This window comes from Pholcus phalangioides, unplaced genomic scaffold (genome assembly GCF_987345545.1).
Source record: "Pholcus phalangioides strain wild (caught in Gottingen) unplaced genomic scaffold, Ppha-v1.0 ptg000010l_1, whole genome shotgun sequence".
NCBI lineage: Eukaryota > Metazoa > Arthropoda > Arachnida > Araneae > Pholcidae > Pholcus > Pholcus phalangioides.
This window is the reverse complement of record NW_028301603.1, coordinates 12,547,275-12,561,052: the sequence shown is the minus strand read 5'-3', so window position 1 is coordinate 12,561,052 and position 13,778 is coordinate 12,547,275. Positions and strand designations below refer to the sequence as shown.

General features: G+C 34.5%; 1 protein-coding gene across 1 annotated transcript in view; it reads left to right on the top strand.

Moving 5' to 3' along the window:
- The first annotated feature begins 2,954 nt into the window (after nucleotides 1-2,954).
- The window catches only part of LOC149080939 (leucine-rich repeat protein soc-2 homolog), an 85,331-nt gene continuing 74,507 nt past the window's right edge, over nucleotides 2,955-13,778 (top strand). Inside the window, exon 1 of the mRNA XM_089237632.1 lies at nucleotides 2,955-4,783. Coding sequence (XP_089093758.1) covers nucleotides 4,676-4,783 — 108 coding nt within the window. The 5' untranslated portion in view covers nucleotides 2,955-4,675. The remainder of the gene's footprint in view (nucleotides 4,784-13,778) is intronic.

Genomic DNA, 13,778 nt, shown 5'->3' with positions numbered 1-13,778 from the left:
TATTCCCCTTCTTATAAATTAAAAATTGGAATATTTAATTGACGATGCAATGGATTTCTGACGTAATCTCAGTTTTTAACGACTCCATTTTGGATTTAATTCAATTAAAGTTCCAAGTTTTGGTAAAATTCAAATGTCATGAATCATTATTAAATGTTTTAATAGAATTTTTGGCAATAAATGATTGAAATTGTGAGTTTTATGAAGTTTTAACTGAAATATACGTCTCCGCAAGATTTGGCGAGATTTGGCGAGCTAGTGAGTTCATTCGAGTTTTGCTCAACTTGGAAGAAAATATGCTTTTCAGAAGGAGAAATTTATGAAAAATATTCTATTTAAATAGATTGTGAGGAAAACTCCCCCCCCCCCCTAGACAATTGCAGTTTTGCATAAAAATGCATAACAACCTCTAAAAATAATAGTATTTTTACCCATCTTCGTAACAGTTATGTTTGCATATGCTGATAAATACAGCAAAAGCCAACATGAACTAAGCCGATGAAAAAAAAATCTCTCTCTATCTTCGCATTTATTATTAATTTAATTTTTATGGCGAAATATGTGTAGTGCACGCATCTCATACGGACAGAACTAAGTTGTTGAAATAAAGTGATATTTCAGCATGGATTTTTTCCATATTCATTAAACTTACTAACTTCATTTTGAGAATTATTCGATTCATTCGTAAAAAGTGATAAAATTCATCAAACTTACTAAAAATATTGGTAATTATGCATATATTTACCAACTATTATGCATAATTTCTGAAGATAACGCGCACTACGGATTTATCAAATTTACAGTAACATAAACATTATATATTTGTTGTATACAATATTTTGTTTCCTGTGTGTGTATAGATACTTAGAAAGCTATTAAAAACTGTGCCAAAAAAATTTATTTCATGAAATTTATACTCTTTATATTCACTTCCTTCAAATATTATATATTCAATTAAAATTTAAAAACCCATGTGTTAAGAAATTATTAAGAATTATCCCTTAATGGAAAATAAAAAAATTCCGTTTTCCAATATTTGTTTATTTTATAGAATTTATTTTTTCAAATCTGATACTCCCTAAATATTTCACATAAAAATGAGTGAAATTCATTGGAAAAAATGAAGGAAAGTTTTCATCAACTTGATCGAATTGAGTCAAATTTCGTTACAGCAACATCCTTGCTTCTGCGAAAACGTGCCAAATGTAATAGCGCAGAACCTGTTCTTCCCCCGACAATACTGCTCATCTTTTCTTCACGTTCGACAAGTTTTATGAATAGCGTGCGCGGTCTATTTATATCTTAAGTCTATGGTTACATGCTTGTACACTATTATGGTCGCTCACATGCTCACACACTTTTTAGGTCACTCGTTGACCTGGCCCTTCACTCTCCAACCAGGGGCCGGATGTATGGTTTCACCGCCTGTATTCTACTGACTTTCTTGACTACTAATTTCTCAAATTTGCCACCCTGGGCAAAACCCCGGCTTCTGGCCGAACCCTTTTAATAAACGAGTTATAATTAGGGCTTCGGTTCAACATTTATGGAGATCTACGTCCACCCGTCCGGGACCTCCTTGAAAGTAGGTCAAGGACTAATGATGTTCTGGCAACGCAACGATTGATCAGAAACCTCTGTTTAAATTCCACATTCCCATGAAATACACATACATTACATGCATTTATTATTATTAAAATTCTTATTAAGTCACACACCAACATATCTTCACGGGTGGGAAGAGGGGGGGGGGAGGCAACGAAACCCAGGGTCGAACATAGCCCCCCATAAAAAAAAAACCGAGAGATTTATAACTCATAAATTGAACAATAAAGAAACCCCCCTACAAAAAAATAATTTTTCTTCCTGTAATATAATTATAATTCCCTAAATATATTCACGAATAAATTCAATAAAATTCAGAATTAAAAAAAAAAAATTACAATTTCTAACGAAATTTAACATGCATTAAAACCAATAGTTGCAAAAAAAAAATTACTATTGCATATAAATAATAATTAAAAATTAAATAATTTCAAAATTATTAAATTTTTTTAAAACTTTTTTTTTTTTTTTGGAAAATGGGACCTGGGAAAATTGCAGGTTCAAAGCAGTCGAATCCAATGCGGGATAAAGGGAAGGGGCCACCACATACATCCCGGGACGGGCGATTCCACTTGATCTATTTCTTACTCTCTCTAGACGTATTGTTGTTTTTTTCTTGTAAATCACAAATATCCAATAAATAATTAAAAATTATCACTTAACTAATTATTTAATAATAATTATTATTATAATTTCGCATCATTCCAGAATTCGTACCTGCTGCTGCTGAACTCTCTCCGGTCGGTCCCGGGCAGGATGCGTGGTAATATAGTACCTTGACGAGAGAGGAGGAGTGCGTGTGTGTGTGTGCACGGGATCAGCTGATCTGGGTAAGTGGGCGTTGATCATGGCACACACCATCCGACAACAACAACAAGTCTCGGTATATTCCTGTATGGTGATTCCCATCCGGACGTCCCCGTCGATACCGGGTTCCCCCGCGGCGGTCATAATCACGTTAATCTAAACACACGTTATTATTGCTGCCGGACCTGCACATCCTCGTCGACGACGGCAACCCCCTTTGCCGGACGGTTGGAAGAAAACCGCCGCCGCTTCCAAAAAGGCCTGCTGCTGCTGCTACTTCTGTCTTCTGCTCTTGTGGAGGGAGCTGTTGGCTTCACCTGCTGGGGTGTTTTCGGCCCGTCGGTCGTCTGTCGCATCCCTGGACAATCCCCGGGCGTTACGTCACGGGCCCCATCTCGAGCTGAGCTGAGCTCCCAGCCCGAGCTCCTCTCTCTCTCTCTTTCGCTCCTCTCCGCGCGCAACGCAATCTACGCAGAAAGTGAGTGAGAGAGAGGAGAGAGAGAGGGCTCAGTTTCTCTCCGTGTGGTGTGTGTGTGTGTGTGTTATTATACGATGATCGTCGTCGTAGAGAGAGTGTGTGTGGTGTGCGCGTTTACAAGCGATGTTTCGAGAAAGGGGAAAGGAAGTCACAGAAAAAATGCATTTCTCGTATTTTATCGTGAATAATTGCAAGAAATTTTTTACCCGACGTTAACTCAAGGTGTGCGGATTGCATTTGTGCGGCATTTATCGCGATAGCATTGGAAATAATTGCGCATGCAAGCTTTTCTTTCGTAAGAAATGTGCGGATTCTGCAGACGAATTCTTGGTTTGTGCCTCAGCGCCACATTACTACGTTCAGCGTAAACGTGCGTTTGTGTGTGTTACGATGATAGTAGTAGCGGTTTGCAGCAGCAGCAGCGGTGCTCCTTGCTATTACTCCACTGTATGTGCATCGAAAAATGCAGCGTTTGGATTTTAAAATATGCTTTTAATTTTATTTGCAAAATTTAATATTGAGGTACCGGCGCGGAATGCAGTCGTGGGCGGAGAAATTCGAGCAACGAGAAGCTAGAAATAAGTAAAGCAAAAAATTAAATTCGTGCAAAAAAAAAAAAAAATGCAATTTTTGTTTCCAATCTGCAAAATAAATGAATTCGTGCAAAAAAAATTCAACTGTTCGCAATCTGCAAGAAATAAAAAAATAAAATAATTCCTGGAAAATTGTTTTTTCATAAATTTTGCAAAAATGCAAAGAAAAGAAAAACTCTAAATAAAAAAAAAAAAAGAATTCCTGAAAGAAAAATTCCATAAATTTTGCAAATCTACAAAAAAGAAAAATGTGTACTCCTAAGAATTTTTGCATTTAATTAGAATTTAATATTAAGAAGAAAAAATAACTTAACAAAATATTAACCGCTAATTTTTTTTTCAATTTTTTCTGATTTTTTTTCTTATAAAAAAATTAAAATTTTTTTGTAAGAATGTGTATTCCGGGTGGTTTTTTTAATAGCCTCGTGTGAAAACTTCCCGTCGCCAATAGGTTTGCTACTCGAGTTTGTAACGGCGAGAAGGCGGAGCCGATCAACATAAGGAAAACGCCACACGCAATGTGCTGCTGCCGCTGCCGCATTTCTCTCGCCATGTGGTGATAGAATAGTGCTAAAGAGTCAGAGTCAGAGAGTAAAAAAAAAAAACATCGCGAGAGATACGGCGGAGTTTATCTCGCACACACACACACATATACACCGAAACAGCAGCATTTTAGGATCAGTGTCCGCGGCGCGTGGTTAAAAAGGAAGCTTTCACGGCAATGACCGGCTTCCGGAAGATCAGGTACGTTCGACAGCGTGTTGGACATGAACACATACTCACCAATCTCCCACACAAGTTTTAAATGGCAGAGAAGCTCGAGAAGTTAAGAGAGTTCTCGTTCCGGACTCTTATATATATGGAAAGGATGACGAAGATACCCCAAAGACCAAGGTCTCTTGTTCTTCTCCTCTGGTTATGTACACGCGAGTCGGGCAACAAATATTATAGATAGTGGTGAGAGAGAGGTGTGGACAAGGAACGTCCCGATTGGGAGAATCATAGGGAATTGGAAAAAAAGGAAGCTCAAGAAGCTTTTTTTTTTTTTTGTAATATAAAAAAAAATTTATTTGAAATTTATAAACATCCCGTGTTAGTCCTAATTTTTATTTGCTCGTACAAATTCGCGTGTTGTGGTGCTGACCGGCGAGTGTCCGAAATTTTTGTTTTTTAGAGAAAAGGGGTGTCTTAAATGGCAAGGTGTCCCGTTAGTAGGCAAGAACAAGGTGGTGTTTACATGGATCAACCTTCGACTAGTAGTACCAGCAGCAGTAAAGACAGCAAAGAATCATCTAGTAAAGTAAGTGCTGTAAACCCTTCCAAATTATCTTGGGATAATTTTCATTTTTTTTTTTTATTGCCGTACCTGTTGATAACGTTATTGTCAGAGCACGTGTTTTTTTTTTTCTCGAATTCCAACTGACATTATTTTTGTTAAATTATTTTTATTATTTCAATATAAAATATATTTCGTTATGATAAATTTTTTTTTTGAAGTGTAATATAATGATAATTTCTATGAATATCTAAGAATTATCAAATTTGAATGATAATGCTGGGGGAAATATGGCATATGTTGATAATTTTTTTTCATTTATCGTTTCTTCTCAATCGCTGAAGTAATGATTGAAAAGCATTTTTGGCTTTGACTTAAGTAAGCCCTGGGTGTAATAGACATTGATAGGGCCCTCCATGAAGTGTTGAAGATCTATGTATAAAGTTAGCCTAGTTGCTCGTACAGGTGTTGTATATTGCAAATTGGTACGTAGCATATCGTCCAATGACAATCGCATCAATACCGAGTATAACTCCTATCATATATTGGCAGTATTATACTTCTCAAGGCCCCGGGTTAGCACCTTCAAGAAATTTATTGTGTAACTAGAATAAATTGATCCTGGGGCCACAGGCTAGAGAGCCCTGTCAGCCCCTCTGACGATAGAGGTCATGGTACTTATAAAGGGAGAAAAATGATCAAATATGTTGTTATGTCTAGAAGTGTTTCACGGTTTTTTCAGAATTTACAACAAATTCGATATTATATTTGGCTATTATCTGCAGTTGATACAGTATATGGGGGCTCCCTCCCCCCCCCCCCCCCACATTGACTTGAAAGGGACCTTGTGCAAAGCATGCATTGTAGGGTCTACCACGAGTAGGATAAAAGAGGTTTGGATAGTATTTCGGCGAATTTATATTGTGCAAAGTTGGGAACCCCAAAACTATTGGGACTTTAGGGCCTAGGGTCCAGGCAAATGCCCCACTGCTGGATGCGGAGATGAGAATGTTTAGAAATCGGGAGAATTGGCGTTTTATTCTTATTGCGAAAACTGGAAATTTTCAATGAAAATGTGAAGCATGTTTTTTTCTATTTTTTTTAAAATTCAGTTGAGTACTTAATTCATTATTACGTAAGTTGGCGTATCTCAAACGTCGTTTGCAGCGCTAAATGTGAACGTTGTTATGTCGGAATTGTGTGCCTAAGAAACACAGTATAATAAGTAGTATATAATAGTAGTATAATATCTTTTGAATTGAAAGCAAGAGAAAGAAACAATTAAAAAAAATCCATTGTTTTATGGATTAGCTAGTTTTGTCATTTTGTAGTCATTTTAGATTCTTAGTTGGGCTCGAATTCGTGAACTAGAATCTATCCCCGCAATCTGGTAGACGGGGGAAAAATTTTGTGTGAGCATTGTTGAAAGCATTGTATTATTTGAGCTATAATGGAAGATTTCATGGTTTGGGCATTGTGGAAAGAAATTATTCTTTGAGCATTGTAGGAAGAAATTATTGTTTGAGCATTGTAGGAAGAAATTATTGTTTGAGCATTCTTGGAAGAAATGATTGCTGAAAGAGATAATTATTTGAGTGTTGTTGGAGGAAAGAAGTAATTGTTGATAGAGATTACTGTTTGTGCATAGTTGAAAGGAATGATTGTTCGAGCATTTTCTAAAGAAATGAAATTTGTGCAATTTTTGGAACATTTTTGAAAGAAACGACTTTTAGGAAAGCTTTATCATTTCTTCCAAAATGTTCTATAACTTTTTCTAAAATGTTCTATCAATTTTTCTAAAATGTTCTATCAATTTTTCTAAAATGTTCTATCAATTTTTCTAAAATGCTCTATCAATTTTTCTAAAATGTTCTATCAATTTTTCTAAAATGCTCTATCAATTTTTCTAAAATGCTCTATCAATTTTTCTAAAATGCTCTATCAATTTTTCTAAAATGTTCTATCAATTTTTCTAAAATGCTCTATCGATTCTTCTCGAAATACGAAAACTTAATTTCTTCTAAAAATGTTCAAACAATCATTACTTCTAGAAATGTTCCAACAATAATTCCGTCTGAAACTTTTCTATTGTTTCATGTTCAACCAACCATTTCTACTAAAAATGTTCAAATAATTTCTTCAAAAAATTCTCTATGATTTCTTTTTTAAGATGTTCAAACAGTCAGTTCTTTTTAAAATGTTCAAATAGCCCCTTCCTTTCCAAATTTTCTAACAGTGTCTAACAGTCTTTTAAAAAAATCTTCCAACAGTCATTCTTCTAAGAACGCTCAAACAATCATTCTACAAATGCTCAAACAACCATTTCTTCTAAAAATGCTCAAACAATAATTTCTTGCAGAAATGCTTAAACAATTATTTCTTTTAAAAATGTTCCAACATGTCTTAAAAATGCTCCAATTTTTACAAAATGTCATTCTTCTCTAAGAACGCTCAAAAAATCATTTCTTCTAAGAACGCTCAAACAATCATTTCTTCTAAAAACGCTCAAACAATCATTTCTTCTATATAAGAACGCTCAAACAATCATTTCTTCTATATAAGAACGCTCAAACAATCATTTCTTCTATATAAGAACGCTCAAACAATCATTTCTTCTATATAAGAACGCTCAAACAATCATTTCTTCTATATAAGAACGCTTAAACAATCATTTCTTCTATATAAGAACGCTTAAACAATCATTTCTTCTAACAACGCTAAAAGACAATCATTCTCAAAATGCTCAAAAAAATCATCCCGAAAATGCTCAAACAATCATTTTAGTAAGCTCAAACAATCATTTTAGTAAGCTCAAACAATCATTTTAGTAAGCTCAAACAATCATTTTTAGTATGCTCAAACAATCATTTTTGGTATGCTTAAACAATCTCTCAAAATGCTCAAACAATCACTCTCAGAATGATCAAACAATCACTCTCAAAATGCTCAAACAATCGTTCTCAAAATGTTCAAACAATCATTCTCAAAATGCTCAAATCATCATTTTTAGAATGCTCAAACAATAATTTTGAAAATCCTCGAACGATCATTTTTTTCTAAAAATGTTCTTTCACTTCTTCTAAATATGTACAATCTCTTCTTCTAAATATGTACAATCTCTTCTTCTAAATATGAACAATCTCTTCTTCTAAATATGAACAATCTCTTCTTCTAAATATGTACAATCTCTTCTTCTAAGAATGAATCTCTCATTCCTTCTAAGGACGAATCTATAATTTCTTCTAAGAAAGCAACAACCATTTTCTAATAATGTGTAGAAATGCTCAAACAATCATTTCTTTTTCAAAAATTTTACAACAACATTTCTTCTAAGAAAGCCTATCACTACTTCTAAGAGAGTCATATTACTTCTAAGAACACTCAAACAATCACTTTAAAAATGCTCAAGCAATCATTTATTCAAACAATGCTCTATCATTACATCTAAGAACACTCTAAAATTTCTTCTAAAAATGCTCGAACGACTAATTATTCAAAGATCGCTCTATCATTTTTTCTAAAGGGGCTCTAGTATTTGTTCTAAAAATGCTCTATCATTTGTTCAAAAAATGCTCTATCATTACTTTTAAAAATGTTCAAACAATCGTTTCTTTTAAAATTCTTGAACATTTTTTTCTTCAAAAATTCTGTTTCGTTCTAAACACTCAAACAATCATTGAAAAAATGCTCAAACAATCAGTTCTTTTAAAAATGCTCTAGTACTTCTCTTTCAGAAATCTTTCAAATTCTTTAACGCTCCATTATAACTTCTAAGAAAACTCTGTCATTTCTTAAAAAAAGTTCAAACAATCATTTCTTCTAAGAACGAATCTGTCATTTCTTTTAAGAATGAATCTGTCATTTCTTTTAAGAATGAATCTGTCATTTCTTTTAAGAATGAATCTGTCATTTCTTTTCAGAATGAATCTGTCATTTCTTTTCAGAATGAATCTATCATTTTTTCTCAACATCAAGAAATCAACAATCATTTTCTAAAAATGCTCAAACAATCATTTCTTCAAAGAACGGTCTATAATTTGTTTTAAAAATGTCCAACAATAATTTCATCTAAAAAAGTTCAAACAATCATTTCTTTCATCTAAAAAAGTTCAAACAATCATTTCTTTCATCTAAAAAAGTTCAAACAATCATTTCTTTCATCTAAAAAAGTTCAAACAATCATTTCTTTCATCTGAAAATGTTTTGTCATCTTTTTCTAAAAATGTGCAAACAATCGTATCTTTTAAAAATGCTCTATCATTTCTACTAAAAATGTTCAAGCAATCGTTTCTTCTAAAAATGCTGTATAATTTCTTCTAAGAATGCTCTATCATTTCTCTTAAAAATTCTTCAACAGTAATTCCATCTAAAAATGTCATGTCCAGGAATAATTTCATCTAGAAATGCTCCAGCTGTAACTTCACCTTGAAATATTCACTGGTGAATGAATCGTGCCCAGGTGAGCCCATGCGTTAATACAGCACCGATTGTTTGTGTACATTCTGTTGAAAAGAATCATCATAATGTTATCCATCGCTAAAATAATTGATTTCTGGCGCATTTTTTAAAAAAATGATTGTTTGAGAATTTTTAATAAAATGATAGAGCGTTCATAAAAAAAAAATTATTGTCTTTACACTTTTAGAAGAAATGGTAAAGCGTTCTTAGAAGAAATGGTAGATAGAGCGTTCTCAGAAGAAATGGTAGATAGAGCGTTCTTAGAAGATATGGTAGATAGAGCGTTCTTAGAAGAAATGGTAGATAGAGCGTTCTTAGAAGAAATTATTGTTGGTGCACTTTTAAGCGAAATGGTTGCTGGAGCATTTTTAGAAAAAATGAATTTTTGAGCAGTTTTTGAACAAATAATGGAGCGTTTTTAGAAAAAATGGTAAAGCGTTCTTAGAAGAAATGATTGTTGGAGCACTTTGAGAAGAAATGATTGTTGGAGCACTTTGAGAAGAAATGATTGTTGGAGCACTTTGAGAAGAAATGATTGTTGGAGCACTTTGAGAAGAAATGATTGTTGGAGCACTTTGAGAAGAAATGATTGTTGGAGCACTTTGAGAAGAAATGATTGTTGGAGCACTTTGAGAAGAAATGATTGTTGGAGCACTTTGAGAAGAAATGATTGTTGGAGCACTTTGAGAAGAAATGATTGTTGGAGCACTTTGAGAAGAAATGATTGTTGGAGCACTTTGAGAAGAAATGATTGTTGGAGCACTTTGAGAAGAAATGATTGTTGGAGCACTTTTAGAAGAAATGATTGTTGGAGCACTTTTAGAAGAAATGATTGTTTGAACAGTTTTAAAACTGTTAACAATGATGAACAAATAAATGAACAATGAAAATCAAATGAAACAATGATTAACAAAAACTGTTTTAAAAGATGATTGCTATTGCAGAAATTCATTGACTGATTGATTGAATATTGTTTGTTTAGAAGAAATGATGCAGAGTTGTCTTATATACAGAAAAAATGATTGATGTAGTGTTCTTAGAAAAAATGATAGAGCGTTCTTTGAAGAAATGATAGTGTTTTTCGAAAAAATGATAGAGTGTTCGGTGTTTGAAGAAACGTCTGTAGGAGCAGTTTTAGATTTTCTGATGAAATGATTGTTGGAGCATTTTTAGAAGAAATGATTATTGGGGAATTTTTAGAAGAAATGATTGTTGAACCATTTTCTGATGAAATGATTGTTCAACCATTTTCTGATTAAATGATTGTTCAACCATTTTCTGATGATTGTTAGAGCATTTTCAAAACAAATTATGGAATATTTTTAAAAGAAATGATAGAATGTTCCTGAAGAGGTGAACTTGAATAATTCACGAACTTGGTTAATTCGAATTTTTTAGTAACTCGCCTTGGGTTTTCTATTCAATGTAATGTTGAAATTACCTGCTTAATGTGATTTTTACGCCTTATGATCTGAATAATTCGAAGTTTGATTCCGATGTGCCATTTGCAAATTGTCTCATTTTTCTGAATTCCTGGCCAACTTTTAATCATCCTTTTCTTTTTTTTTCCATGGCTCACCGACCTCTCCTAGGAGTGTAATATGTAACCTACAATGAAACGTTACAAAAGTTACAATCGAAAAAAAAAAATCTGAATATTGTTTTTGCTCTATGTAAGAAGCAATGATTTCGTTGCCGATTCCACACACTGGCTTTTGTCTTTCCGTTGGGTTCTGCCGGGTCGCTTTTTATTCCATCCTATACATAGGATTTTTACATGGGGTTACACCAACAACATCTATAGCGGAATTCCTCCGCGCGAAGCTTTGACTTCCCAGAAGTCCATTTCACCTGTAGCCATTGGATATAGCAGGCCGACACATGTGACATCTTTACTTTTTTTTTTGCAGTGTATCTAGTGACTATAGGTGAAATGGACTTCTTCAGTGAAGCCACGAACTTCGCGCGGAGGCTTTCTGCTAAATATGGTGTTGGTTACACTCATCACTATTACGTCACTAAAAGGGGGTTGTGGGACTAAAGAGGCAAGGAGCTCAAAATGTTTTAGTATACGTTACAGTAAATGTAATAAATCGATTATATATATATATTGTGCGTAATTTATCGATTTATTTGCTGATCGTCTGCTTAAAAGATTGGTAATTTTATCATTTGTGACTATGCATAATACTCGCACAAACATCGTTGGTAAATTTGATAAATACTAAAAAAAATTACATCATTTTCACCGGTGATACGTAATGCCCAAGCGTACGTGGTAAATTTGATAAATTATCAAATGTGATGAATTCAGAATTATTTATAATGTTTACCAACGACGCTTGCGTATTATGCACAATCACCGATAAAAGTGATGATTTCTTATTATCATTTATCAAATTTTCCAAAGACGCATAATCGGCGATATAGGTGATAAATTTACGACACTTACCAAAATGGCCTACGATTATGCATGACCTGTTATTATGCATAATTACAGGATCTATCGCATTTTTAACGTAATACATCGGGCGAATCCGACCTATTCTGCCAAGCGAAGAAGGGGGGGGGGGATAGACTAGCCCGAGTGGATCAGAAACAACCTACCAACCCTGTCCTATCTCGAACAGTTTTCGAGTTATAGTGGATAATCGATTATGGAAAAAAATGTGTCAAGTGTAGAAAAAAATCAGAATTTGTGAAGCTTTTAAGAGACTCTTACACGCAAACTGAGCACACATTTGGAAAGAGCAGAAAAAATTCTATAAGTGGTGATACCAATTTCATCGAAATATCTGGTTTTTAATGGCGAGCTACAAGCGCTGAAAGATTGGCAAAGAGTCCAAAATCGAATTGTCGCCAAAATTTTTAATCGCCAATTCAGGAAGCACCCTTCTAGCTACAATCGGTCAAATTTTCCAAAAACTTGTCCATTCCACCAGCTTCCGGAAACGAGCTTACAATAAACCATATTGGCTTTCTGGTTCAAGAGAAATTTATTCTTTTGTTTGCAATGCATCACTGAAATCAGCGTTTGTCGAAGTAGGTATTCGACGAAAATTCGAATTGGCGGTTGCAGATTTTGGCGACAATTTGCTTTTGCACAAAAAAAAAAAATCCTATAAGATGACACTACCTCTACCTACAGGATATCTGTGTTCAATGGCGAGCTACAAGCAGTGAGAGATCGGTGAAGTGCTAAATCGAATGGTCGCGAAAACCTACTGAAATTAACTTCGACAAACGCTGATTTCATTGGTGTATTGCAAACAAACGACTAAATTTTTCCTGAACTAGATGATCAGTTTGGTTTATTCTAGGGCTCTTTCGAAAGCTGGTGGAATGAACAAGTTTTTGGCAAATTTGACCGATTGCAGCTAGAAGGTGTTTGCAGAATTGACGATTGAAAAGTTTTTTTGGCGACAATTCGATTTTGGACTTTGTCAACCTTTAAGCGCTTGTAGCTCGCCATAAAAACCAGATATTTCGATGAAATTGGTGTCACCTTATAGAAATTTTTCTGCTATTTCCAAATGTGTGCTTAGTTTGCGTGTAGGTCTCTTAGAAATTTCGTAAATTCTGTTTTCTTTCAGACTTGACGCATTTTTTTCCATTATCGATTATCCACTATATATAACTCGAAAACTAGATAGTATGTAATACCCAACCACAGGGTTGGTAGGTTGTTTCATGATCCACTTGAGCTCGTCTATCACCCCCCTTTCGTTTGGCAGAATAAGTCGGATTTACCCTGTATATTCTGTATTATGCGGTAAACGTGATAACAGACGTAGCAACGAAGAGTCGCTGCTGGGCAATTTTAAATTTCTCTATTCAAATGCAACAGTTAGAACCCATTTCTTAAGAGCTTGCACGCAATAATGCAGGTTTTTGTTTTACGCCATCCCAGATGGCACTATTGTCATAAACAAAAACCGTAGCTTTCCTCGCTTTTTAATGACGTATTATGATCGTAACCCAATGTTGAAATCCTATGTATAAGATGAAATAACACTGCCGGGTCTTAGATGAGGGCCATTACCTAGATTATCCGCCAGTGGCAGATGCGCAATGATGAAACACTATTTGGGAAAAAATTACTAAATATTATGAGTATATTTGATAATCAACTCTTCCACAAGCGGAACGTCTAAAAGCTGAAACGCTGAAATCTCAGTGAAATGTGTTGGAAACCCGTATCTCTCTAGCATTATTGTCCGTTTATTTTGGAATATCAATGTAACATTTTTCACAATGTGCGAACGAGGTTCATAGGCCTAGTTTTTCCAAGGTTCATGGTTCAGAAGTTTTCAGCGATTTTTCATATTTTACTCTCAAAAATCATAGGAATAAATGCCGTTATCACGAGCTCCCCCCTCCCACGGGCCCCACGAGTTAAGGCGACCCCGATCGTTGAGGAAAAACCCCTTGTAACTACGCCGTCTGAGGGTTTTTTTTTTCCTCACCCACCTCAATTCCAGTAGCCTTTGGACTGGGTTCAAGGAAGTCAAACCCAATGATTAAAAAAAAAAAAAAGTAAAGTAACTGTGTTTACAAACAA